Source organism: Clarias gariepinus, chromosome 27, assembly GCF_024256425.1.
Source record: "Clarias gariepinus isolate MV-2021 ecotype Netherlands chromosome 27, CGAR_prim_01v2, whole genome shotgun sequence".
NCBI lineage: Eukaryota > Metazoa > Chordata > Actinopteri > Siluriformes > Clariidae > Clarias > Clarias gariepinus.
This window is the reverse complement of record NC_071126.1, coordinates 17,714,718-17,741,940: the sequence shown is the minus strand read 5'-3', so window position 1 is coordinate 17,741,940 and position 27,223 is coordinate 17,714,718. Positions and strand designations below refer to the sequence as shown.

The 27,223-nt window shown below is 41.8% G+C and overlaps 1 protein-coding gene across 10 annotated transcripts in view; it reads right to left on the bottom strand.

The window, feature by feature from the left end:
* The window catches only part of afdna (afadin, adherens junction formation factor a), a 123,407-nt gene extending 99,869 nt beyond the window's left edge, over nt 1-23,538 (bottom strand). For 5 of the 10 annotated variants that reach the window (XM_053489335.1, XM_053489334.1, XM_053489329.1 and 2 more), the window contains exon 1: nt 23,208-23,538. In XM_053489335.1, the coding sequence (XP_053345310.1) occupies nt 23,208-23,309 (102 nt within the window). In that variant the 5' untranslated portion in view covers nt 23,310-23,538. The remainder of the gene's footprint in view (nt 1-23,207) is intronic. The other 5 variants (XM_053489327.1, XM_053489332.1, XM_053489330.1 and 2 more) reach the window with 1 other exon arrangement.
* Between the last annotated feature and the right edge of the window lie 3,685 nt (nt 23,539-27,223).

Here is a 27,223-nt window from a genome sequence, read left to right as displayed (position 1 = left end):
TTTTACCGCAAGTGATAACTATTAAATCTCAGTCCAAGTCTAAACATTAATGCATTAGAGAATAAGAATTTCGGAATAAATCCTGTCTTCTGCGTTATGATTGGTTATAAGAATTCAGTCTCGCTTATGACTTATATAGGTTAGAAACCTGGAGCTACTTAAATAATGTTTTCCAAAAAAAAATCTATCAATTAATTTATGTATCGTGATTCATGTCTCACCACACTGACTACAAAAGCGATTATTTTTTTATTATTTTTTTTTATGTTTGCATTATAAGTAGTAAAATGTCAATTCCTATATAGTCCTGCAGGTGGCGCTCTCTACAGTATTCACACAATGGCAGGCAGCACAGCGTCCTCTGTGGTAGAAGTAAATGATTTACTAAGTTTGTTTAGAATTGTAACAAAATATAAATACTGTATATATATAAAATTGTGATACTGACAGAATCGCAATACAAATTTAATTACGTATTTCGGTGATAATATCGTATTGTGGCGTCCCTGATAATTTCCACCCTAATCAAGTATAATCAAGTTGTATCCTAATCACGTGATTATATGCAAAATAGAAATGGGTTTGCTGAGGCCATCCGGTTACTTTTTCTTGGGTTTGAGTTTAATGTATAACCGTTTTTTTTTTTTCGCTTTAAAGTAAAGTATTGTAAGAAGAAGGAAAAAAAAAAAAAGTACGATTGCTGGAGTAGACCTGCACACACGCTGTGTGTATAAACCACGATCAGTGACTTCCGCGAAGGTTTGCTTGTTTAACAGTTTAGGTTTTGAAAAGGACTGGATTTGCCCTGAAGAGTCATGATCTCTCACGGTGCATCCAGAGCAAACACAATACACAATACAACAAAGTGTCTTTGTGAAAAGGAGAGGAAATCAGGACACAAGGAAGATAAACTGGCCTGGTTCATTAGTTTAGAGGAATTCAACACTCAACCCCCCAACACACACACACACACACACACAACCACTTTACTTCCTCTCCAGCATTACTGAAGACCAACATTTAACCATGTTCAGTAAGTCATTCACAGGACACGACACAGTGACACGAGTGTATGACGGATCCTCCAAGGAACGTTCGAGCGCTGTGCGAGGTTTTACAGCGTCCGAAAACACTTACAGTTGACCCTTGCCATGGGAACGGTCCGTCTAGATGAACTTTTCCGACGTACGAACCAAAATTTTTCTCCGGATTTTGCGGCGTACAGTGGAGATTAAGTAAGGCTATAGCACCACGAGTCCAAAGAAAGTTAACAAGCATGGTATCAAGACAAAAACGGGAGACACTTTTAGTGGAAATTAGAAAAGAAATAATAATACACTAAAACAGTCATACTTGTTTGTAAGTCCCCAACTTACAAACAAGTTCTCTTCTATACCGGACTTTAGACATGTTCTACATGAACTTACACACTGAAAATATTGTATATATTTGTAAATATCGTTATCCGGTAAACTGCAGTGTCTATTGTTTTTACAACACACGTGAGCTACTCCCGCAATTTTAACGTTCGTAGATCGGTGTCTGAGGAAACTCGTAACTCGGGTGTTTGTAAGTCAGGGAAGTACTGTAATATGTTTTGTGTTCAGATTGTCTGGGACTTCATTAATCATTTCTGGTTTTTATAGGTACTGTTTCCATATGATGAAGAAAATCAAAATCAATTATTAATTAAAAAAGGTTGATGTCTGTTTACCTTGTATTTTACCTCTTTAATGTGGCCTTGTTTTTCTCCACGACAAAAAGACAGTATAGTAGCTAAGCAAAACCAAAAGAAACAAGACAAATAACAAATCAAACACAAAAAAAATTTAAAAAAGTGTGGGTGTTTGTTAAGCAACACGTCTTTTTTAAATGCTTTGATCGTTTTGTCATACGCAAAAACTCATTAGTGATGGAATTTCTGGAAATATGTGTGTGTTTATATGCATTAACATTGTTTTCTATGGCAAAATGCGCTTCAATACATAAAATGTCGAGTTATAACCTCGCCTCTGGGACGGAGTTGATTTGTATGGCGAGGGTCCGTGGTGTTTTAATCCACATGAGAAATCCACACGACCGTAGCAAAATCTCTGAATCAAACTCGCACACCAACAAGACATGCCTCAACACCATTCCAAATAAACACTCATTAACATCTGAACGCTTAACTCAGACACTCCTGCGTTACTTTACCGCGGGCTCTCAGGAGACGCCGCAGCACAGGTTGGGCGGCGTCAATATTTACCCACACGACAGATTCGTGATAAGGTCCCTGAAACTAGGCCTGAAAGAAACCAACTGCCGAAAAAAAACAGCAGCCCAGAGACCAGTTTTACACCAGCATCACCATCACCACCATCACATGTTCACGGGACCTCGGAAAAGTCCATGCGAGCTTGACGCTGTTTAAAGATTAAACTTGTGAATAAAAGAAACATGTTCATGTCAAAGCCTGGGAGAGCCTGCAGGAGTTGAAGTTTAACCTCGAGCAAGCAAGTGAGAACCTGTTACTCTGGCAAAGGGAAACAAAACGTGTATGCGTGCCAGGGAAAATAAGTCTGCTTCCACAACTGCTGGTGTTTTCTCAACCACAAGCAGCACACGCTTAACAAGTAACCCTATGACAAGTGCTTCGAATTAAGCACTGCCTTCAGCGCTTTTTTTTTCCCCCTTAATGATAAGATGAGAAAAGTTGAACGTGAAGGAGTTGAGCTCACACGCTGGGTGGCAACAAGAAAAAAACAAACAAGGAGGACACATGGGAAGTAAAAACATTTCTGAAACAGAGGCAAAAAAATTTCTCTAGCAATACTCCTTCCGTGTTGAAACACACACTAGTGGTGTTCCAGGATGTGGTATTTATATTTGAACTCAACACTGTATTTCTGTTTGTTTAAACTCAATATCGTGAACGTACGCTTGCTCTGGGTTGCCAGATCACACTGACAAAATCCCTATATTTCTTACGGCAAAAGCGTACAAGACTCACTTGAGAACAAATCCGACTTACGAATGTGCTCCTGGAATGGAACTCGTTCATAAGTCGGGGACTACCTGTGATACATTCGCCACACTAATGGACACATCATTTGTCCAGCTCTGAATAGTTTGGATGAAACGGTGTGTGTGAAACACTGAACTAGAAGTTCAGAAGTGACGTTTTAAAATGTTGTGAAGAGAAAAAAACAAGAGGAGCACGAGGTGAAATCTGAGGATTGTGGGGGAGGAATCAGTCATGCATCCTTACAGATTCATAGATGGATCAGCCAAAGTTCACAAGTGTAGAGAGAGACAGACAAAAACAGAGCGAGACAGAGAGAGAGAGAAAGAGACGATTCTCTCGTCATCTTCATTCCATTCCTCAGCGATGAGCTCTGGAGTGCTGATACATGATTGTAAATTACGCTGTAGACAGCATGCAAAAAAACTCAAAAACGTCTGGATGTCACCACAACGCGAGAGCGTTAATTAGTGCTCCCCAGAGTAACTCTCAACCGAGACAAGGAGACAGGCTTCGGCTCACAGGTGATATTAGCTGTGCTCTCATCCCTATCTTAGGAGATTATCGTCATAGCCAGGGATGATGCAATGCAGAAGTAACCAACTCTCAAGTCTCGTTTTTGTGCGCCTCGGGTCACGTTATTAGGGCCCCCTCCTGCCTTACATCCGTCAGGAAGACGAAAGAATGCGCCGCTGATCAACATCACTCACCAGACTCGACTCCTCGCTCAGCGTTTCCTCCGGGAGAAAAAAAAAGGGGAGACATGTCAAGCTGTGAAGTCTTCCTCAGTGCTGAGGCGTGACACTTCTGAGGATGACATCACGGAGACGGGGTGAAACGCTGGCAACTTTCAGGATGACTCGAGGATGAGCGAGACTCGAGAGGACAGACCGCAGAACATCGGGGCAGTTTGGTGTCAGATAAAGCAATACAAAAGGGACGAATCATCAAGAAGCATATACGTACACACACACACACACACACACACACTGTCTAATGAGGTGATGATCAAACCTGATGCTGAGCTAGTTACTTTCGCTAGTATTTTTACTTTGAAACTCCTAGCCTCATCGAATTTGTCGAGCTTGCAAACTTTATGTGGTGCATGAGGAACTATCAAGTCGACACAACAACTGTGAAAGAAATTAAAAAAAAAAAAAAAACTTTTTGCTTTTTTAATTTGCTCACACTAGCTAGCTAGCTTGTGGTTAGTGTTAGCAACCACAAAGCTAGCTAATAGAGATAAGACGGGGGGGAAAAACAGTTGCATATTGAGATTGTTTTTTGTTGCAAGTCACTGACTCCAGAAAATGCCTGACTGGAATTTAAGAACCCTTTAACTGGACTAGCTAGTTACTTTCGCTAGTATTTTAACTCCTAGCCTCATGGACTTGTTAAGCTTGCAAACTTTATGTGCTGCATAAGAAACTATTAAGTCGACATAATAAACAACTATTTAACCATTACAACCACTATTGTAACGACTATTTTTACTTTTAACCTTCTAGCCTCATCGACTTCACACTAACTGGCTAGCTTACCGTCGATGTTAGCCACCACAAGGCTAGCTAATACAAATTTTTTTTTTCTTTTTTTATTACATTAACAAACAAATGTCTACTTGGCATAAAACCTCTAATCAAGCCACATCGATCTTCAGTGCACCTTCTATTCAAGTCAACTAAAACCACAACAGGATTACAAATAGATATTTCTAACCCGACCTCATGGAGGCTATCTACTCCGGAGGAGACAATCCAGTGCTTATCTCTGTGAGATTAGCATGACATCCAACACCTCTAACCAAAGTGCGCTTCTATCATAACCACCTGTCAGGCTCTCGGCAGGGCTGTGACATACACAAACCAGATGCCCTCTAATCCCAAACAACAAAAACAGGGAGCACAAATATCAGAAAGCAAAAACAAAACAAAACATTGATTTGACGTAACACAGGCTGGGAGCGATATTTCCCACACATGCGCTCTTTTAACTTTTTACCTACAACACGCAGATGACATCACACACACGCACACGCACACACACACACACACACACACACACACACACACACACACGTCTGTGAGAGAGGCGGAGCACGTCGGTGCAGAGACCTGGCACTAAAGGCAGATTAAACCAACATTAGGGTCAGAGTTTTTAATTAAAAAAGAAAAAAAAATTCCCCGCCGTGATTTCGCCCCTGCAGGCCTGGCTCAGGAACTCTAACGCATGTCAGAGGAAGTTTATCGATCAGATCCGTAAGGCCGAACATCTGCACTGCATTTTTACTTCATAGTTTTTTATTTTATTTTCCTTAGCCGCCGCCGCCGAAGCCAAGCGCTCAAACATACGTCGATCCCAAGGAATTGTGTTTTCATTTACAATCCCACCGCGAAGCTTACACGAGTGAGTGAGATTTTACACGAAAAATAAAAAGGATTTGTCATCACATCAAACCAATGGCTCGTGATTCTGTAGAGGGTTTAAGTCGCGAGCTATGACTGAGCAGGCACGTAAAAATAAAACAGAGCAAACGCCTGGTGTAGGGTTGCAAATTTCCTCCTTTTTTTTTTAAATTGACAGTCAAACACTCCATCAATAATCGACTAACGATGCATGTTAGTCTAGCAGCAGATCCTTATACGCTGGCGTGCCGGTCCCAGCCCCAACCCTTCACCTCCACACTTCGCTTATTATATCTACAGTGGGTAAAATGTTATTTAATTTAAAGTTATTTTATGTATTAGCTTCGCCCCTGCGTGCACTTGTGGACATGCTGTACTTGTGGACATCCTGCATGAAGTTTGGATTAGTTTCCTGACGGAGCTCTCCATGAAATTAAAGATGGTGGATGAGGTGGATATAATCATCACGGTGCCTCGATGCCAATTCGATTTGTATTACAAACCTGTTTAGTATCATGTTTTTCTCTTCTGTATAAAGTTTTTAGTTTAGTGCTGTCAATTGATTATTTCTTTTTTTTATCTAGTTAATTGCAGTCATAGTCTGTAATTAATCACGAAAGATGGCGCCAAGACGGACGAAAGCGAAAGCATTTGCCGAAAATGTTTTCATTAATCAAGAACGAAAGTCGGAGGTTCGACTGTAAACCAATGCCGACCCGCGATCCGGCGGCATTATTCCCATTACCCGCCGGGCAGCGTGCGGAAAACCACGAGTCTTTGGGTTCCGGGGGGGAGTATGGTTGCAAAGCTGAAACTTAAAGGAATTGACGGAAGGGCATCACCAGGAGTGGAGGCTGCGGCTTAATTTGACTCAACACGGGTAGTTGGTGGAGTGATTTGTCTGGTTAATTCCGATAACGAACGAGACCTCGGCACTCAATGCAAAGGCATTGGAGATGGGGCGTGGCAACCCACTGATGGGCGGGGCTCGAGTTCGGATCCTCAGATCAACAACATAGAACCCTTAGCCGTCTGAACCACCACTCACACGTCTTACATTTAATGTTTTCTTGTAAAAAATAGTTTCCTACTAAAGGTCACTCGAGCACACAACTTTGGTTTTATCCAAACTTCCATTAAGAAGGTTTTCATAATGAAACTTGTCGTTCAGCACATCTGGTGATGTTTCCTCAGTCATCTTATTATCCGCGTTAAACATACCGTTATCACACACAGCCGGGTAACCATGCTGCGTTTAGGGTCAAACTTGGTCATAAGATGAGTTTGCGTTACATTTTTTTTTTAATGCGATAAATGAGTAAATTAATCATCACATGTTAACGCTTTAATTTTGACTGCCCTAATTTGAATTTAAAACAAATAAAAAAAAAAATAAATAAATAAAAAGACTTTGTAGTCAGAAAAGAAAAAGATCGCAATACGTAACTGAAACAATTTTTTTTATTCTTTAGGCTTTCAGAAAACCCAGACTACAATATAAAAACACTTCTTATTAGTTTTCAAGCTAGTGTAAATGTGATCATTTAATTAGAGAAAAAAAAAACGTGAGGCATTTCTTGTCCTCTAATTTGGGACGCTTTATTCTTCATTCAGAAAGACATAATTTTTTATTTTGATTAAACTTTTTGAGCCAGGACGCGAGGGCGTACTCCTGCCTTTACCCTCCGTTCTGGGATCTACCGAGCACGACAACACTCTTCGACACAACTTTATTGACAACTTTATTGAAAAAGAAAAAAAAAGTGTACAGACAAGCGTACCTGAAGCTGAAACTATGAAACAGCTTTAAAAAAAAATTGGAACTAGGGCTTTATCTCCGAAATCTGGTTTGACCAAGTAAACTAAACGCAGGAAGGTCATTTCTTATCATGAAATCAATGCTGGTGGTTGCAGACACCTGATTTGATAGACTACAAACATCAGGACGAGGGACGGCACAGCTGGAGTAGGGCAGAAAAAGACAGAGGGTCTGGTTTCTACCACAATGTTCACAGACGGTGATGGGGTTAAAACACTTCAGCGATTTCTTCTTTCGCTTCACACACTACAGAAACCAACCACGGCGGCCTGGTGAGGAACAAACCTGAGACCGCTCCCCTGAGAAAGCCGGAGCGATTGCCAGGACGATTATTTAAATGTATTCAGCACGGTTTGGACGCACGGTTTGCGGATCCTGCCAGACACCGCTACGACGCTCCGTCATCCTTTACACGTGCCGCGTTTAATAAAGGGAAAGACTTCCTCATTTCGAGCGGAGCAGCAGGACCAGAGCAGAAGTAAATGATTTATTCTCTCGTGCACGGCGAGGTTACAAATCAACTCTGGCAATCATTTAACTCGAGCTGGTGACTTGATAAACGCGAGGACCAAGGTCACAAGAAGCTGAAAAACCGACAGCAAGTTATGTACGCACACACACACACGGCCGTTCTTAGGAAGAATCGTTCAATGGATCCTGATTTGCCACCCAAGGCCGATGGACCCATAATTCACTCGCTTTTTACTCCATATCGGTTCCATTTTTTCGTAATTTATACGAATCCAGCCTTGACGCATCTGTAGCGGGCGCTGCTGGCTGTCGTGACGCAGATCAGGCACGTGAACGCAGGACACGACTTGTCTGTCTGAAGGAACTTAGGCCGACGGGATTCACATAACTCGTTACCCTGAGCGTCCCCGAACAGTGTCGGGTCATCAATCTGTTTTCAATTCAGAGCCTTAGTTTTTTTTTTAAAGCAATAATTCCAGTAATTGATGGTTGTATTAAATTCTATCTTCAGGCACTTTGCTGTTTTGTCACTGATGTTGTTTAACATCAAATAAATTTAATTTAATATGAAGAAATGAGGAGGGGGGGGTCATATGTTTTGCACAAGACTGTGGTAAATTTTTCCTATCAAGGCAATTTCAGTTCTATGGGGAAGATTTTTTTTTTTTTTAAATAAAACCTGTATTGACACAAAACTGCAAATCCACGTATCTCTAATCTTAAGAGCTGAAAGTAAAAGTAGAGCGGCCTAAGATCCGACCCCTGATGCTCACCTGGCCATTCCTTCTTTAACATGTTACAGACGATAAGATTTTTAAAACGTTTTTGCATGATGCTCCCTTGATAACGAATCTCACGCCTTCAACAGCAGGGTGTTAAGATGTAGGAAGTTATTTCCTTCCCGTGTTCAAGGGAATTTACAGTACGACTCGTAACTTGGAAAAAGCTAAAGAAAACTCAAGTCGGCTCAGAATTCCCGATTTCTGAGAACGAAGGCATCATCACCTGTACGTGCTTTGGAGATCAGCGGCTTGTGTTTCAATGTGAAGGCAATGAGGTTGCGTGTCTGATTGTAGATCAGACAGGTCTCTCACTTTCTTTCTTTCTTTCTCTCTGTTTTACCCAGACATGTACGAGTGTGTATTGTGGTCTTGTGGGCAATACAGGAAACAATGACTCACTCGTCCGATACAGATCAGGTAAGGAGCCCATGGAGCGCTTATCGCGCACCGCAGGTGGACGCAAAACTGAAGGCAACAAGCGCTGTTGCCACGGGACGTGACAAACTGTGTGCGCGAGCGTGTGTGTGTGTGTGTGTGTGTGTGTGTGTGTGCACTGCCAGCAAACAATGCGAATCGAGAACAAGAGTTCATTCCCCAGTACCTAAAAGTATGTGTGTGTGTATAATAAAGTTACTGTGTGTGTGAGAGATGGAGCGGAGCTCAGCGGTGCAGACACCGGCCCGGACACAAGCCCCTGATTGTTCCTGACATCGTTCAGGCTTCGCTAATAGCTCGAGCAGCGACGGCTAACTCGCAAACGCGCTTCTCACTGCAGCGCAAGAGCAGTTCTCTGAGCACCGGAGACTCCAACACTACCGCAGAGCTGATCTGTAAATAAAAACGTAAACAAGAGAGAGAGAGAGATATCGGCCCAACTGGAACTGAAATCACCCTCAGACGGCGCCGTCTATACTGCAATACTGCAAATAGAGACATGGACGAATGCATCGACAGACAGTCTGAGACAAACAGACGGGTAGACAGACATATACAGAGACAAACAGACAGACCGAAACACAAAAAGACCGAGACAGATCTATAGACAGGCAGACATAATACAGATACACAGACAGGCAGAGAGACAGATAAAGAGACAGGAAGAGAGATGTACTGAAAGGGAGACAGATACACAGACAGACAGAAAAACCGAAGGAAAGACAAATACACAGAGATATACAGACGGCCAGAGAGACGTATATAGAGCGCGACAGATACACAGACAGGCAGAAAGACAAAAGGAAACACAGAGGTAGATAAACAGAAAGACACACAGACAGACAGAAAAAAAGACAGAAAGACAGACAGACAGTTGGATCCACAAACAGAAAGACCTAAAGATAAATAGACAGACACCGGGACACAGTACCTGGACAGACAAAGAGATAGACAGACAGACAGACAGATGTACTGTGCCATAGTTTACCGTGAAATAAATGTTAATATCTCGCGGCCCGGCTATAACACATGTTCATACGGTCCGAGCTTCATAATTAGATCATCTCTCTCTCCTCCTTCGTTCCACAGTCACCATGGCAACCGAGCAGCAAATAAACCAAGAAACTCTGCCAAGGTGTGAAACTTTGCCCTCGGTCTCGCCCTCAGTCTCTCACACTGAACTCATCTGCTCCGAGACTCCACGCAGCCCCGAGTCCCTCGACCATGAAACCCGACTCGTCTCGCCGTCTGGACGCGTGGGACGCAGTGTGTGGGACGCCACCGCGTTTGTCCACCTGGGAATACAGGCTGACATAAACTCACACTCACAGAGGTTCCCACGGGCCACAGATTCCCTGACTCAATACACACACACACACACACACACACACACACACACACACACACACACACACACAGAGAGAGAGAGACAGAGAAAGGCATCTGGCTCGGATGTAAAACCGCTGTGACGTTTCAGAGCCGTGCCAAACACACTCCACCGGCTTTAGATTGAACGCGCGCGCGCACACACACACACACACACACACACACACACACACACAGTCAGACCGCTCGCCGCAGATGGAAGCCATTTCTTGTCCGGCGCTGGGTTTCCCTGAGGCCCGTGCCAAGCCTGAAGTCGCCCACCACAGTGTCAGACGGCCAGACGAGAGAGAGAGAGAGAGAGAGAGATCGGACAGCAGATCGGACACAGGGACATCAGGGACATCGGGGACATCAGAGACATGATCAAATCTCACATTGTAAACTTTAAAAAAAAAAAAAAAAAAAAAAAAAGCTTTCCAGTGTTAAATCCTTTACTTTTGGCTCTATATCTAATAAAGTTGGAAAGTGCACTATAGAGTCAAAAGTTTGTGCACCCCTGAACATTCCACTCTCACTCTTCAGGCTTTAGATCCAGCTCATACTTAAGGTGTTGAGTGAGGTCAGGTCGAGTCGAGTCAGGGCTCTGTGCGGGAGACTTGCGTTCTCTACCTTTATCACACATGACAAGGTTTCGGTAAAAGTGAACAGAAGAAATTCTATACCATCGTGTACTTTCTGACTTTGAGGAACAAGCCTATATCTGGTTGTGACGTCGTCAGGGGTGCACATACTAATAAGAAAAATTAGATTGGATTTAAATAAAATAAAAAAAACAAATAAATAAATAAATAAGCGACGTGAAAAGGATTTTAAAAAATGGACAGGATGTGACGTCATCAGGAAAAACATGGAGACAAAAAATAAATCAGTGAGTGGAAGAAGAGAGAGAAAGATGTTCTGCATGTTTCTATTGTACACCTGTTATTGTCTATTCATGTTAGAACCCTGAACTTTGAACTTTGAGAAAGCGCGAGTGTAAGAGAGAGAGAGAAAGCGAAAGAAAGCGAGAGTGAGAAATAAGTAAGTGTGAGAGAGAAGAGTGTGAGAAAGAAAGTGAGAGAGAGCATGAAAAAGTGTGAGAAAAAGAGAGAGAGAGAGAGAGAGAGAGAGAGAGAGAGTTAGTGTGTGAGTGTGTGCGAGAGAGAAAAAGCGAGAGAGGGACATTTTGTTCTGCCTTTGGGTCAAGATAAAGACGACTTAAATAACGATGGCTCTCTAACAGCTGTCCGGCACACACACACACACACACACACACACACACACACACAGATGGAAAAACATTGCAATGCTGGAGAGCTTTAGAAAGCGTCCAAGTAAAGAAAACTAAATAAAAACTAATAAAAATACACAAAGTACATCCCCTACATACGAACATTCGAGTTACAAACATGCATCCATGCACGTACAATCGTAGTTAAGTTAGATCACATGTCCGGTGTATATCCGTCACGTGTGTCCAGCGCGCATGTCAGGATTTCGCGCCGGGCGATAGCCATGGAGACGAAAGTGAGCGAGGTGAAAAGACGGGAGACGTCGCTCGGTCTTTCAACATGAATCGTACGATCGCATCATCAGCACGATTGTAAACAACACTGTACAGTAATATACTGTGTACAGACCATCGTGTTAGTCTCCTAGAACATCGACAACATTGGATCAAATCAGACTTTCTTAACCAAACTCTTTTACATGAACTCAACTGCTCCGAATATTAACTGGAAGGGAAAAAATAAACCAAAAAAACCACAACAACCCATCTGGCTCTGACATCTGAGGTGTGGTTTCAGAACACAAAAGTCACACACACACACACACACACACACACACACACACACACACACACACACACACAGAGAGAAGAGCAGAACAGCAGGGAGTAGTGAAAATATGTGCACATGTTCTGAATTTCGCGGCTCGGGGCGCGGCTCCTCGGGCGCTGCTTTTTTTTGCGTTTCTGCAGGCGCTGAGTTTCACGCCAAGAACGCACACGAGGCGATGAAGGAGGTAAGATCACGACAGAAGGTTGTCCCCGCCCCCATTTCACCCCACATGACCACGACCCGTACAAAAACATTACAGGGAATTGAATGTAATTGAAATTAAACTGCTCTCACTTCTGATCGGTCGAGAGGATCGTCTACAAAATTTCTCAAGCCCCCCCCCCCCCCACACACACACACACACACACACACACATTTTCGACCTCAGCACCGTCCTCATTTCCCCTCTCGTCTCTCGTTCCATCCGCTCAGTGTTCACAATCAGCAGTCCCTCATTTAGAAAACCTGAAGCACTATTATATATATATATAAGAAGGTCTGTATTCGGAAGCAAAATATGAAGAAATGAGAAGGGGAGTCAAGACTTTTGCACAGTACTGTATATAAATACTACATATTACAATCCCGGGCAGGAGGACACGCCCAGTACTGTCAGTGATTTGTGGGAAAAAAACCTTATCATGTTCCCTCACTTCATCTGCCAGAGAACACGCATTTCCCTGAGAGCCTGAGCTCTCATTCCTGCGTTATCTTACCTCACACACACACACACACACACACACACAGATGGAGTTTATCTCATCTGGCTTAAACAAACAGAGGGGTTTGCGGCAGGGTTGAGAGAGAGCCTGACCTCTTCACCTCCTCACAGACCACTCAGTCCTGGACATCCACATCATCAGCGGCTGGAAAAACACTCAAGAGTGTGTGTGTGTGTGTGTGTGTGTGTGTGTGTGTGTGTGTGTGTGTTGAGATTTTCTCAGAGTGTGCCTTAGTATATGATTAGATAATTACCTGACTAACAATTTGACTCTGACAACAGGGATATAAACTGATTTGTTTTCGTAAATCTATCCATCCATCCATCCATGCATCCATCTATCTATCCATCCATCCATCCATCTATCTATCCATCCATCCATCCATCCATTTATCCATCCATCCATCCATGCATCCATCTATCCATCCATCCATCCATCCATCCATTTATCCATCCATCCATCCATTATCCATCCATGCATGCATCCATCCATCCATCCATGCATCTATTATTCATCCATCCATCCATCCATCCATCCATCCATCCATCCATCTCTCAAAATGAATTAATTAGGTTTCTTCTAATTTGTGCTCCTGAGGGTGTACAAACTTGTGCACAGTCTAACCTTTAGAAACTCGATATAAAAGACTTCCTGTACTTTTATATCCAGAAAATCCTGCCGGAATTAAAACTGCAAACTGTTTATTACACAGTTTTATATTTATATTGAGTTTTCATGATTCGCTATATGAATCTTCTTTCAGATTTTGTTCGGATACTAAATAAACTTGGTAAATAATCCGCTCACACCACACAGGACGTGGGGAACAGTTTGAAGGATTACAGAGGAACAGCAACATAATTTTTTCCACCACAAATACAAACATAAATAAATGAAAAAGTCATTGTGGCGATAAAACAAAAAACTTTTTTTTGACCTTAGAAGGAGTTTTGTGGGCGTCGCTACAATGTGGGCAGCTTGCAGCGGAACCTCAGCATACGAATTTAATCCCTTCCGGAAGCTTCCGGAGTTCTAAAGCTGAAATTCTGTATTGCAAAACAATTTCTCCATAGGAAATAATGTAAACGCAGATAATCCGTTCCAGTCGCCCAAAAATATCACCAATATTACCAATTTCCAATGCTATAATCATATTTTTTGCTTTCAAAACATTTAGAAAAAACACGTAAAAGAAGTAAAACATGAAATAAATGGGACATTAAACCTCACTTAACCTTGATATATGAGCGAGAAAACGTAACCACAAAAGAAAATGTAAACTCGCTTGGCTTTCCACTGAAGCAAACACGTTTTGATCGGCTACTGGATGGACGCGCGACCAGCTCGGTCAATCATATACTGAAAATGCTTTGCATGCTGAGGCTAATTTCTTGCAAAATTTAAGTTCTTAAAGCGGAAATTCGCAAGGCGAGGCATTCGTATGCTGAGGTACCACTGTACCCCGTCTAATACATTCGACCACGTGTAATTTTATGTACCGTAAACACCATCTTTCTGTGAAATACTTATGAAATAAAAACCGATTCAAACTTGTGTCATTAAAAATTTTCGCAATGTAGACGGTAGATTTTATTTCGTTCCATCATTTTGTAATTAGTGGACTGATAGAAAAATAAGAACTGTGGTGCCACACATATATACACACACATATATATATACACACACACACACACACCAAAGCTCAACGACACAGAGCCTGTTCACTTTCCAGGACAAAAGCCCCACTCGGGAGGGGGAGGGGGGGCGAGGCAACACACAGGGACACCTCACTGATTACACTGTGTGCGATGAGGTCATCCTGATGTGACATTCACACACGGTGGCTGCAGAAGAAACCAGACTACAACTACCACACACACACACACACACACACACACACACACACACACACTCGCTTCAACAAGCTGAATCTCACGCAGCATTAACACATGACTGAGGCTCAGGTTTGTCCATGCGTGTGTGTGAAAAGCTTAACTCTCCTCCAGACTAAAAACTGCACACAGCCGGTTTAAGCCAGCATCAGTCGTTTCATCATGACATCACGCACACGTTAAAGATAATGTTTTTTTTTTTTTCCATTTAAGATCGATTTAATAATCGATTTAAAACTCTTCAGCTCCAGGGGGCGCTAGTTTGCTCGACGTGCAGGATTCGCTCGGCTGTGTGAGGAAAAATAAAAAAATCATTAAAAACCCAGGATTTCAAAAATGTCGACAAATGCTGCTAAGCTCGTGAAACCACCTGACCCTGGAGTATGTAACGATGGAAAGAGTGCCTCATCATTACACACACACACACACACACACACACACACACACACACTTCTCACACTGCAGTGCCTTCTGGATAATAAAACCTCACACTATGGAGAAATTCCACACTCGCCTCCTAAATAAGCGCCTCGGAGAGAGAGAACGAGAAAGAAAGGGGTGGTGAGGGAGGGTGGGGGGCCAAAACAAAACACATGAAACAAAAGCCAGAGAGCCGCGGCGCAAATATTTGGCAGGATACAGGGCCATTTGCGTGAGCTTTTGCTCCACAGACGGTTGAGCTTAAAGCCTGGAACGAGAAAGAGTCGTGTTTCTCATCAGAAGAAGAAGAAGCCTAAACAACGACAATAACAACAAACAAACAAGCAAACAGCAACAAACACACAACACGGATTTAACTAAATATTCTAATCGAGTGGGAAAACAATAGTCCGGATCTAGTAAGGTGTGTGCGAGTGTGTGTGTGTGTGTGTGTGTGTGTGTGTGTATGTGTGTGTGTGTGTGGGAGAGATTGTCCATCAAAGCTTTTGAGAAGATTAATGGGAAAAGGGCCAGTCCATTGTAAGGCGCACACACACACACACACACACACACACACACACTACAGTAATTTAGAAACACTACGTAACCTAATCTGCATGTCTTTGGACTGTGGGAAGAAACACAACCAAGCACAGGAGGGAATCGAACCCCCGACCCTGAAGGTGCGAGGCGACAGTGCTGACCACGACCACCAATCAGGACTGAGAATTTAGAATTCAACCTGCACTGTGGTAAAAAAAGATTTTTTTAAAAAAACACGATTCAGTTTTGCATCACAAATCTATTGTGTGATCGAATCGATTTTTAATTTTTTTAAATAATTATTAATATTATTATTTTGCAATTTATATATTTGTTTGCATTCAATGTGGTAAAAAATGCTGCAGTTCCTGTATAATCCTACAGGTGGTGCACTCTGAACTATTTAGCGCTCCAAGCAGCTCTAGTGAAACATTGGAATTAGTGTTACTTAGTGTAACAGTGGATTATATAGAGAAATTAAGGGAGTTCTTATTTTTTAATCATACAGTAACCCATTATGTCCTGTTATTCTGCACAATCAAAAGTCTGGCTTTGACTCGAACACCACTCATCAAACAGTACTGTGTAAGAGTTCTGAAAAAAATCTGAAAAATCTCAAGATTCTCTAGAAGCATGTCAAAAAGAGTCAAAGTTGTTGTTCTTCATATCCTGAAAGGCAGATATCTTGTGCGAGTGACATTAAAGGAGTTCCTGGGAGGCCAGAGTATCAGAAATGAATTAGACAAGCTCTGAATGATCATGGTTTAAACTTTGCTTTCTTGTCTGAGCGCTGACTCTGCGTTTAATCGAGAGTACTTAATGTCTGGAAACCTGCCCAAGTGATCACATGTCAGATATTAAACCTTTTAAACAGTATAAATAATAACAATAATTATAATAATAATAATTTTAAAAAGTAAAAAATAAATAAATCACGTGATGAAAAGGCCTCAAGCGCAAACGCTGCACTGACGAGGGTGCAGGGTGTGTGTGTGCGCGTGTGTGTGTGTGTGTGTGTACTGCAAAGAGAGTAAAGAATGTACCAGGAGGAGGAGGGGAAGAGGGGGGAGGCCCATCCAACCTGTAACACCACATGATCCAATTTGTTATGGTTCAAAAGTCTGTTCGAGTAAAAAACAGGAGCAGGTCGAAAACATCAGGAGTGGACGGGTCAAAAAAAAAAAAAAAAAAAAACTTTAAAAGAAGGTCAAAGGTTGTAACACCAACGAGAAAGGGCTAATCCCGTGCTTCTTCTCTTTTTTTTTCCGTTAGGTTCGGCACGCGGCCGGCGTTGCTGGGGAGACCCTCGGCCGATTTGCATCTGATGTGATTAGAAAGCTTCGGAAGAAAAAGCATGCAGAAGGAACAGGAAAGACATTAGCTTTTGCCTGAGTCGAGAGAACGAGGTGGAGATTCACTTCACTTGGCTGATTAGCAAAATGACTAAATGTTTGGTAGCACTTAATCCCAGTGTTTAACTAGGGCAGAAAGTCCAGAGCCATGATTAGCAGGTTCATTTCTGAAACCCTGGCCTCCCAGGAACTCCTTTAATGGCAAGAGATTTGTGGCAAGGGTTTTAAAATCACTCACATCAGCCTTTCAGGATATGAACAACAACCCTGACTCTTTTTTACAAGCGTCTAGAGAATCTTGAGCTCTTTTAAGATTTTTCAAACTCTTATACAGTACAGTTTAATGAAGGATGTTCAAGTCAAAGCAAGACTTTTGATTAAAATGCGGAATAACAGAACAAGTTATAAGAAAAAATTAAAACTCGCACATTATTTCTCTATATAATCCCCTGCTACACTAATGCACAAGAGTTTCACTAGAGCTTCGACACCATCAAGGTAAAAATAACTGGTATCAAGATCCTTTAGAACTCCTTTTAATGACTGCAAAATATTTTTAACCATCTTGAGTCTTTGCAGAGTCTCAGTTTCTGTTTTTAATGTGTTTATGCAAAATTCCTCTGCGCTCCCCGCCACCTTCTTTGCTAAAAACAGGAATCCTGACGCGTCCTGTGTGTCATGTAAGCGTTTATATATTTATGTGCTGCAGCAATGTGTGAGATTTATTCATTTATTTTTCTATTGTACTTCCTTTTCCAAGTGATGATCAGGAAATCCAATGGCATGTTGATCTGCGCCGGATGAAACTAGTGTCTGCGATTCTGCACAACATTACAAGCCCCGCCCCTTGGACCCGGTCCCGGGTGCAAACTTGCGCATTCCAGGCGCACTGGATGAGCAGACTTCGTGTCCAGGATGAACCAGACAATTAAAAAGTAATTCTCGTTTTTTGCTTTAATGCATTATATCTTCTAAAAAAGAAAAGAAAAAAAAGAGAGAGAAAAATAGTGTGTATTCTTTCCTGCTCTAAAACGTCCAGCCCTCTTCCCAAAACACACACCCAGGTAACAGTTTCCCCCAAATCTCGTTTCCTTCAGCCCTGTAGTGGAAACAAGGCCGCGGCCAAAACGGATGCACCGTCAGCGAGGCTCCGAGCGCAGAACAATCGAGACGGAGCGCCGCAAACAGGGTGGAGACGTGCGGACGGGCCCGAGTTATACAACACACAACACGCTGGTTTGAGGAACTCAAAGAACTTCATCTAAGAAGGTTTAATCTAAGCTCCATCAATGCACTAGTGAACAGCAAATCTCACTCATCAAAAGTCGTCTTTTTATTCTAACACTATTGTAAAATTTACAGTCTTACTTTGATTTATACACGTTCACATTTCATAAAAACTTAAATAATTCTTCTGATTGTTTAAAGCTGCTTTGCGACAATGTCAATTGTTAAAAGTGCTATACAAATAAAATTGAATTGAATTTAAGATGTTGTTACAATATCTAAAAGTTTCAATATATTTACAATATTATAAATGTAGTTACATTATTTCACAATATAGTTAGAACAGCTTAATGTTTGTGCAGTAGAGACACCCTATTTTTACTGTGCAATATTATATTACCTAGTGCAATTAGATTGAAAGTGTAACTACTCTATTGTTTTTTTCCCCTTTCTTTTGTATTTATACACTGTACTGTGTAAATCCATGAAGCCTATGAAGAACAATCTAAAGCTTTTATTGTTATTTTTTCTTGTTTGAAGATTGTGTAGAAAATCAGCTACAAAAGGATTAACACACTTCATGGTGTGCTGTTAAAGAAACATAATCAACCTTCCAGTGGTGCGATGAGATGGAGTCAATTTTACCACCTGAAAGTAGATCATGCGCTTTGTTCCTCTTAAAAATATAATTATTTCTATTCGCCAACCTAGAAACAATTCATTATTTTCAAACATAACTTAAAAATTAATAAATACATTAAAACTTTACAAATATGTAAAGACAGCAGCTTATTACATGACAGACCAGTTATCAGATAGAATCAACAAAAATTAGGACCTAATCCTGGGTTTTGCATGAAAACAGGAAGAAGCGAGAGAAAAACTCATACTCCAGCACACTCAGTAAAACCTTAAAAAAAAAAAAAAAAAAAAAAGTCACTTATTAAAATAAACAAAGTCGGTATTCAGTGTGAGAAATCCTTAGCTTGAAAATAATCAGTAATGTTAAATCCAGATGTGTGCAGTTTTAGAAGTAAAACAACTGGCAGGTTTTACTGAGTGTGCTGGAGAATATGAGTTTTTCTCTCGCTTCTTCCTGTTATGTTCTTCTGATAACTTTGTCAGACTCACACAACCTTTCTAGTTTCGTGCTAAACCCAGGAGCGTACATTAGAGTTTATTTTTTTGTTTGTTTCTATCTGAAAACTGGTCTGTTGTGTACTGTAATATGTGGCTTTTTGTACAGGCAGGCAAATACAGTGTCAGCCAAAAAAGTGTATGTCTCACTTCTGGAAAAGAAAAATAGTATAATGTATATTATATTAATATAATTTTAATAATATTATTCTATCATCATCATATCCATATAGCAATAAATTTAGCATAAAAAAAAGTGTGTATAAACTTTTTTGGCTGATTTTCCACATTTCTGTAAAGGTATTTATTCATTCGTTTTGGAAATAGTGAACACTTCTGTACATCACAATGCAGACACGATATACATATATAATGACATTTGTACTACATTTGATGACATAATACGGTGCCAAGACTTTTGCACAGTACTATGCTGCGCATAGCTACAAGTAAGTCACTACTCCCATCTGTCTTCAAGTTTGAATAAACCGATTGAACGTTTCTGTGACGGAAAATGTTTACCTCCAAACCCGATTCGAAGGTGCTAACAAAATAATTTTTCACGTTTGTTTTGTGTTTCATTTTATTATTATGAAGGGGGAAATACCTTTCCTGTTTTTTAAAGCATACTCCTAGATTATATTTATGTTTTAAGGTTTGTTCCAGAACATTTAAAATGAAAGGATTTCGTGCGCTGTTATGTGGCGTGATGCATCGTCGCGTGTAAGGTGCATCGTCACGCCGCATGGTGTGGTGCGCTGTGTTGTCGTCTGCAGACTGTGCCAGGCTCCAGCTCAAACCACATCAACTTTAGATAGGAAAATCACCTGTGTGTTTTACGCTACGCAGGAAACTCGACAACACACACACCCACACACGCACAAATTTATAAAACTTAAAACACAATGATCTTTTACTCTTAATCAGAGACAGAATACTAGACTGAAACACTGGTGTGTTTATGGACTGAGATACTAAAAAATGAATAAATAAACACATGGGAGGGTGGGGTGCTATTGTAGGAAAACAATCAAAGACCGTGGTGGAGTTTCTTTTACTGTATCAAACACATGATTATTCTCCAATGACATCATGTGTTTTATTCCTCCTACACTTAAGCATTTCACCCGTGATTACAACGCATCGTGTATTTAAACAAACAGATCACAGGGTTTAGCCGCTTACAGTTATACCTGTCACATACGTCACCGTATTAAAGCGTATTTGGGAACAGAGGCGCAAAACCCAAAAATATTGAAACAAACACCGCTCCGAGTGCTGATATCGTGCCGTATCGAATGACGTGTGAGGTTAGTGTGAGGTTTCAGACGCTGGCGTCTGGTTTATTTACACAGTCGCAGCCCACAGGTTCGCGCCAATCTCAGCACGCGCCAACGGAACTCAACGAATCACTTTACGTGAAACATCATACACACATCTGCGACGCTGCTCGAAAATCCACATTCATGTCAACTGATCAGTTTGCAAACCTGCAGGTGTTAGCGGTTATTATCCTTTTACGCAACCTCTCTGACCAACTGCAAGTTGGTGAGCGTATGATAGACATGTAGCCATCTCTAAGGGCAAAAGACAGTCACAGATGGAGAGAGAAAGAGATGCAGACATTCGCAGACAGACAGAGAGAGAATGGGATGCACACATTCGCAGACAGACAGAGAGAGAATGGGATGCAGACAGTCACAGACAGAGGCGGAATGGGATGCAGACAGTCACAGACAGGGGCGGAATGGGATGCAGACAGTCACAGACAGGGGCGGAATGGGATGCAGACAGTCACAGACAGGGGCGGAATGGGATGCAGACAGTCACAGACAGGGGCGGAATGGGATGCAGACAGTCACAGACAGGGGCGGAATGGGATGCAGACAGTCACAGACAGGGGCGGAATGGGATGCAGACAGTCACAGACAGGGGCGGAATGGGATGCAGACAGTCACAGACAGGGGCGGAATGGGATGCAGACAGTCACAGACAGGGACGGAATGGGATGCAGACAGTCACAGACAGGGACGGAATGGGATGCAGACAGTCACAGACAGGGACGGAATGGGATGCAGACAGTCACAGACAGGGACGGAATGGGATGCAGACAGTCACAGACAGGGACGGAATGGGATGCAGACAGTCACAGACAGGGACGGAATGGGATGCAGACAGTCACAGACATGGACGGAATGGGATGCAGACAGTCACAGACATGGACGGAATGGGATGCAGACAGTCACAGACATGGACGGAATGGGATGCAGACAGTCACAGACAGGGACGGAATGGGATGCAGACAGTCACAGACAGGGACGGAATGGGATGCAGACAGTCACAGACAGGGACGGAATGGGATGCAGACAGTCACAGACAGGGACGGAATGAGATGCAGACAGTCACAGACAGAGACGGAATGAGATGCAGACAGTCACAGACAGAGACGCAATGAGATGCAGACAGTCACAGACAGGGAAGGAATGAGATGCAGACAGTCACAGACAGGGAAGGAATGAGATGCAGACAGTCACAGAGAGACGAAATGAGATGCAGACAGTCACAGAGAGACGAAATGAGATGCAGACAGTCACAGACAGGGAAGGAATGAGATGCAGACAGTCACAAAAAGGGAAGGAATGAGATGCAGACAGTCACAGAAAGAGAGAGTATGACATGCAGACAGTCACAGACAGAGACGGAATGAGATGCAGACAGCCACAGACAGAGAGAAAGAGAGACCTACAGTCAGAGACACACAGAGAGTGGCAGTTACTGAGACATACATTAAAAGACAAAGAAAGATAGAAAGAATAAAAGAAAAATACATAGAGAGAGAGAGAGGGAGAGAGACACAGACAAAAAGAGAAAGACAGTTACAGACAGAGACAGACACAGAGACAGGAGCACAGAGAGAGAGTCACAATCACGGCACAGTCCTAAGGAAAGACACCCAATCACTGAAACACACAGGTTCAGAGACGTGTTCACACACAAACACACACACCTCCCTATGACGTCACAGAGATTAGTGTGGTGGCTACAGTGTAGCTGTGGCTCTCTATCTCTTTATCCTGCTAACACACACACACACACCTTGTGTTTCCATTTGCTCAGTGATAAAGCAGTGTTTGTTTCACTTAAGTCCTATAACAACAACAACGATCATTATTATTGTTGTTATTAGCCTGTTCGGCTAAGGTAGTTAGCGAGCCGCTTAGCTGTGAGGGGTGTGAGGTTAGCTAGCGGCTCACTAATCAGGGTTAGCTTCTTCAAACAGAAAAACAACAATAACAACAGCTGAAAAGGGGGGAAAACAAAATGTGTAGAAATAAACTATAAACTCTAACACACACACACACACACACACACTGGAGGCCGGTATCCTGTTACCAGGGTAACCTTTATCTGACATTAGTTAGCTAACGATACAGTACATCGAGCTGAAGGAATATTCATATAAATAAATAATATAGAGTGTTTTGATGATTCTGTAGACTTTATGTGTGAGATTAAGGTTGGGTAAAGGTGTGTTCGCGAGGAACAAACAAATAAACAAACAAATAAATAAACATACAAACAAAAAGACACAGACAGAAAGAAAGAAAGGGAGCGAGCCGGGCGCGCGAGCGGCTCCTGGATTACACACTCATTGTGTCATTTGCGGCGCGCGCTCTCCCTCTCTATCCAGCCGGATGTGCGCGCGTGTGTGTATATGTGCGTGCGCGCGAGCGAGCGAGCTCAACCGAGGCCTGGCGGATCCCCTGGCCGGTGTGTGCGTGCGTGTCTCACCTCGGTCGGTTGGCTGATCTCGAACAGGTCGAGCCGGTTCGCGTTCCAGTGGTTAATGATGTCGGCCAGCTTGCGCCGCTCCTCCTCTCGGTTCCCCGACATCTTCTTACACACACACACGGACACTCACTCACACACTCGGGTCTCAATTATTCTCAACGGCAATCCGATTAAATCCAGAGAAACGCGCAAAAACACACAAACGCAGTGCTCGAGCGCAGGCGGTCTCCGGGTGACGCGCCTCTCTCTCGCTCTGTTCTCTCTGCCTGCTCGAGCTCTCTCTCTCTCTCCACCTCTTTCTCCCGTTTCCGCGTTCTCTCTCTCCCCCTTTCTGTTCCTGTGCGCGCTCCCGTATCAGAATACAAGCTATCGGGCGCGCGCCCGTTCCCCGATGATGTATTCCCGTTTTCTCCTGGACTCGCGCGCGCCCAGCGGAGTCACGCAGAAGCTCACGCGCGACGAGACTCCGGTTTTTTAAAGGGACCGCTCTCGAAATAACAAAAACCGTGTGAGAGAGAGAGAGAGAGAGTGTGTGTGTGTGTGTGTGTGTGTGTGTGACTTCAAAAGTGGCAGAGGACTTCACTAAACATCTAGATAGATAGATAGATAGATGTTCCAAAAGTTACAATATATTTAAAAATTTCATATGGATAAAGAAAAAGAGAGAGCTAGAAAAAATTTATTGAAAAGGTTAGATAGATAGAAGCCGGCACGGTGGTGTTGCACTGTCGCCTTGCACCTCCAGGGTCCCGGTTCGAATCCCGTCTCTGTGTGCATGGAGTTTGCATGTTCTCCCTGTGTTTGGTGGGTTCTTCTGGGTACTCCGGTTTCCTCCCACAGTCCAAGGACATGTCGATTAGGTTAATTGGCATTCCCCGTAGAGTGTGAAGATGTGTGTGTGCCCTGCGATGGATTGGCACCCTGTCCAGGGTGTACCCTGCCTCGTGCCCTAAGCCCTACTGGGATAGGTCCCAGGTCCCTGCTACCCTGAATACAGGATAAAGTGGTACAGAAGATGAGTGAGTGAGAGTGAATAGATAAAAAGTCAATTAAATTTAATTTAAAGCACAAGAAAAATGAAAAAGAAAGAAAGTACTTAAAAGGACGCAACCGTCAATGCAACAATACACTGAACATACAGTACAAAGTGAAATGAGACAAATAAACAAATAAGTGCATATATAAATAAATAAATACAATAAAGCACCTAATTGACTTAAGGCAAGATTTAGTGTTTTAGAATGTGGTTCCAAATGTTATACGACTATTACAAATGTCAGATAGATAGACAGACAGACACTGCAGCACTGATTTAAATTCTTATCCAGTCCCCTTTTATAGTTATCTGTTGTTCTGTTATTTGAGGTAAAACGAAGTGAAGCAGTGAGACGAGACGAGCGTCTCGGCATGACCGTTTATCTGTGGTGGTCTGAAACAGGATGTGGTATACGGCTGAGGCAGTGATGGTTTCCTGCTGCGGTCTGTGCTTGTGCATTTTCAGAAACGTTTCCTCCTGAAACGTCTGTGATTGAAGCAGGAAAGCTGGATGTCTGAGGGCTTCTGAAATGCTGCTAACTCGAAAAAATCTTTAATCCTACAATAAAAAACTTAAAAGATTTTGTAGTGATTGTTTTAAACACATCACGTAAAGAATAAGAATAAAACACATGGAGGAGTGCTGTTATAGGAAAGTAATCAGGTGAAGATAGAAGGGCCTGTAACGGCCTGTGATTGTAAGCGTCCGAAAGTCTTTATTTCTCTTATACCTCAGCACCTTGCTGACTTTTTTAACGTAACGGAACATCATAGTGTCTTAAAAATCCATTTAGTGTTGCAGGAAGTGTTGCGAACAAAACGTTCTCACTTAATAAATAAAATAAATACCTGAAAATAAATAAAAATTAAGACTCACTCCACTCTTTACACAATAGGGTTCTTTACATGGCATCAGCACTATTAGAGCATCAGCACTACCAGAGCTCATTTCTAACAAGGATTTCTCAACCAGCTTTTTAGGATTTTAGAAAAAAAATGGCCTAAAAAGTGTTCGAGAACCTTTAACTGGTGTTTCTTTAAATATCTTAGATATTTCTGCTTTCATGTTTTACACGATCTAATGTTACGTTTATGTACAGTAGATTATGGTGCTCGACAATTCCTCACCTTACCAGATCACGTCACATGACTCTAGATTCAAAATTCAAAGAAATTCATCAATCCCAGAGGGAAATTGCTTATACTCTATGCACCTGAGTTACATCTTTGTTAATGAAGACTAGCATTTAATATGCGCCTTTACACCACTCATCAGCTCACTATTTGTCTTTCGTTGCTGTTTGTCGTCCATGCTTTTCCCTAGCCAAGAACGTTTTCCTATAGTTCATGCAGTTACTGTACGTTCCCAAAGGTTCACGTCATCTGTATTGTTCATGCATTACCTTTGCATCTGCTTTCTTAGCTCACAGTTCCTGACATACTTAAGGACACTCCCACATTTCATTTGAACCTATTAATCTCTAAGTAATATAAAAATCCAGGTCTTTTTCTTATCCTTTTTGTTAGAATTTTGTGCTGGACTATAGTTGAAAGGGGTTCAAAAATATTACCGGTTAATTTGAACGTACAGTAAGTGCTAAAGCAGAACAGTGAATAAAAACACATTTATAAGGAGTGCATAAATAATAACACCCGTATAGACATTTTAATCTATCGGTAACTATGAAAGTGATCAAAAGAAAACCTTAACAAGGTGACATTCATTCATTTTCAACAGGAATCTAAAGACTTACTGCAGTTCCAACATCTGCATTAACAGTCAATAAGGTTTTGCATACATTTTATACGCTTCAGTGTAATCTATTAGCAGTACACAATAAAAAAAATAAATAAAAAAAAAGTTTTCATTCGGCTAAACTTGGGGAAAAAAAAACACGTACAGATTTCGAGCGTGTAAGGTTTTTCACACTTGGATCTCTCCCATCTCAAAAATGCACTCTCTCCCAGCAGTGTAGGTGTGTCCTTTTAACACACTGTCTGCTGAAAAAATGTTATTTGTACAGCTGCTACATAAGGTTTGGCAAAAACATATCGGAATGAGGAGTATTTCCACTGCAGGAAATTTCCCAGAATTCCAGCTGACAAAGCTCTAAGACACTTCAACACTTCAAAGCTTTAACACAACACATATCACAGTACAAACAGTATATTATAAACTCACTTTACACAGACAAACACATACAGAAAGTGAGTCAATAATAAGCACGAAAACACTTAGGGAGGTGCTGGGTTTAAGGTACAGCTTTATTGTAGCTCTGACACTGGAGACTCCTTATAAAAATAATTTTAAAAAAAGTTTCTTACAAAAAAATTCTAGCATGTCAGTAATTCAAGCATCTTTCAGAAATGTATTTGTAAAAAAAAAAAAAAAAATGTTAATAATTATAATAATAATAATAATAATAATAATAATAATAATAATAATAATAATTTTCCTTCGACTTCAAAATTATGTGCCACTTTTTGTTGGTCTATCACATGAAATCCCAATAAATTACATTTACATTTGTGTTATATAATGTGACAAAATGTGGAAAAGTTCAGGGGGTATGATTCCTTTTGCACACACATGCACCGTATATGGACTGTCCATTAAAAGTCCAGTGTGAGCTGTAATTACAGATATACAGTCATGTGTGAAAGTAAGTAAGGGAATGAAAATCCTTAAAAAAAACTTGCGGTAAAGATGCATCCGTCTGTGTGTTCACCCCTCGCACATTACAGGAACTCGACTTGGAGTTATTGCTACATCCACCATACGGTCCTGACCTCGTTCCAAAACCATATGTTTGGGCCATTGAAGGAGTTCCTGGGAGGCCAGTGTTTCAGACGCGAAGCAGGAAGTCAGATCATGGCGCCGGTGTACTGAGAAAACTTTCTACCTTGATGGTGTCCAAGCACTAGTTAAACACTGGGATGAGTGCATTAGTGTATCAGGGGATTATATAGAGAAATAAAGG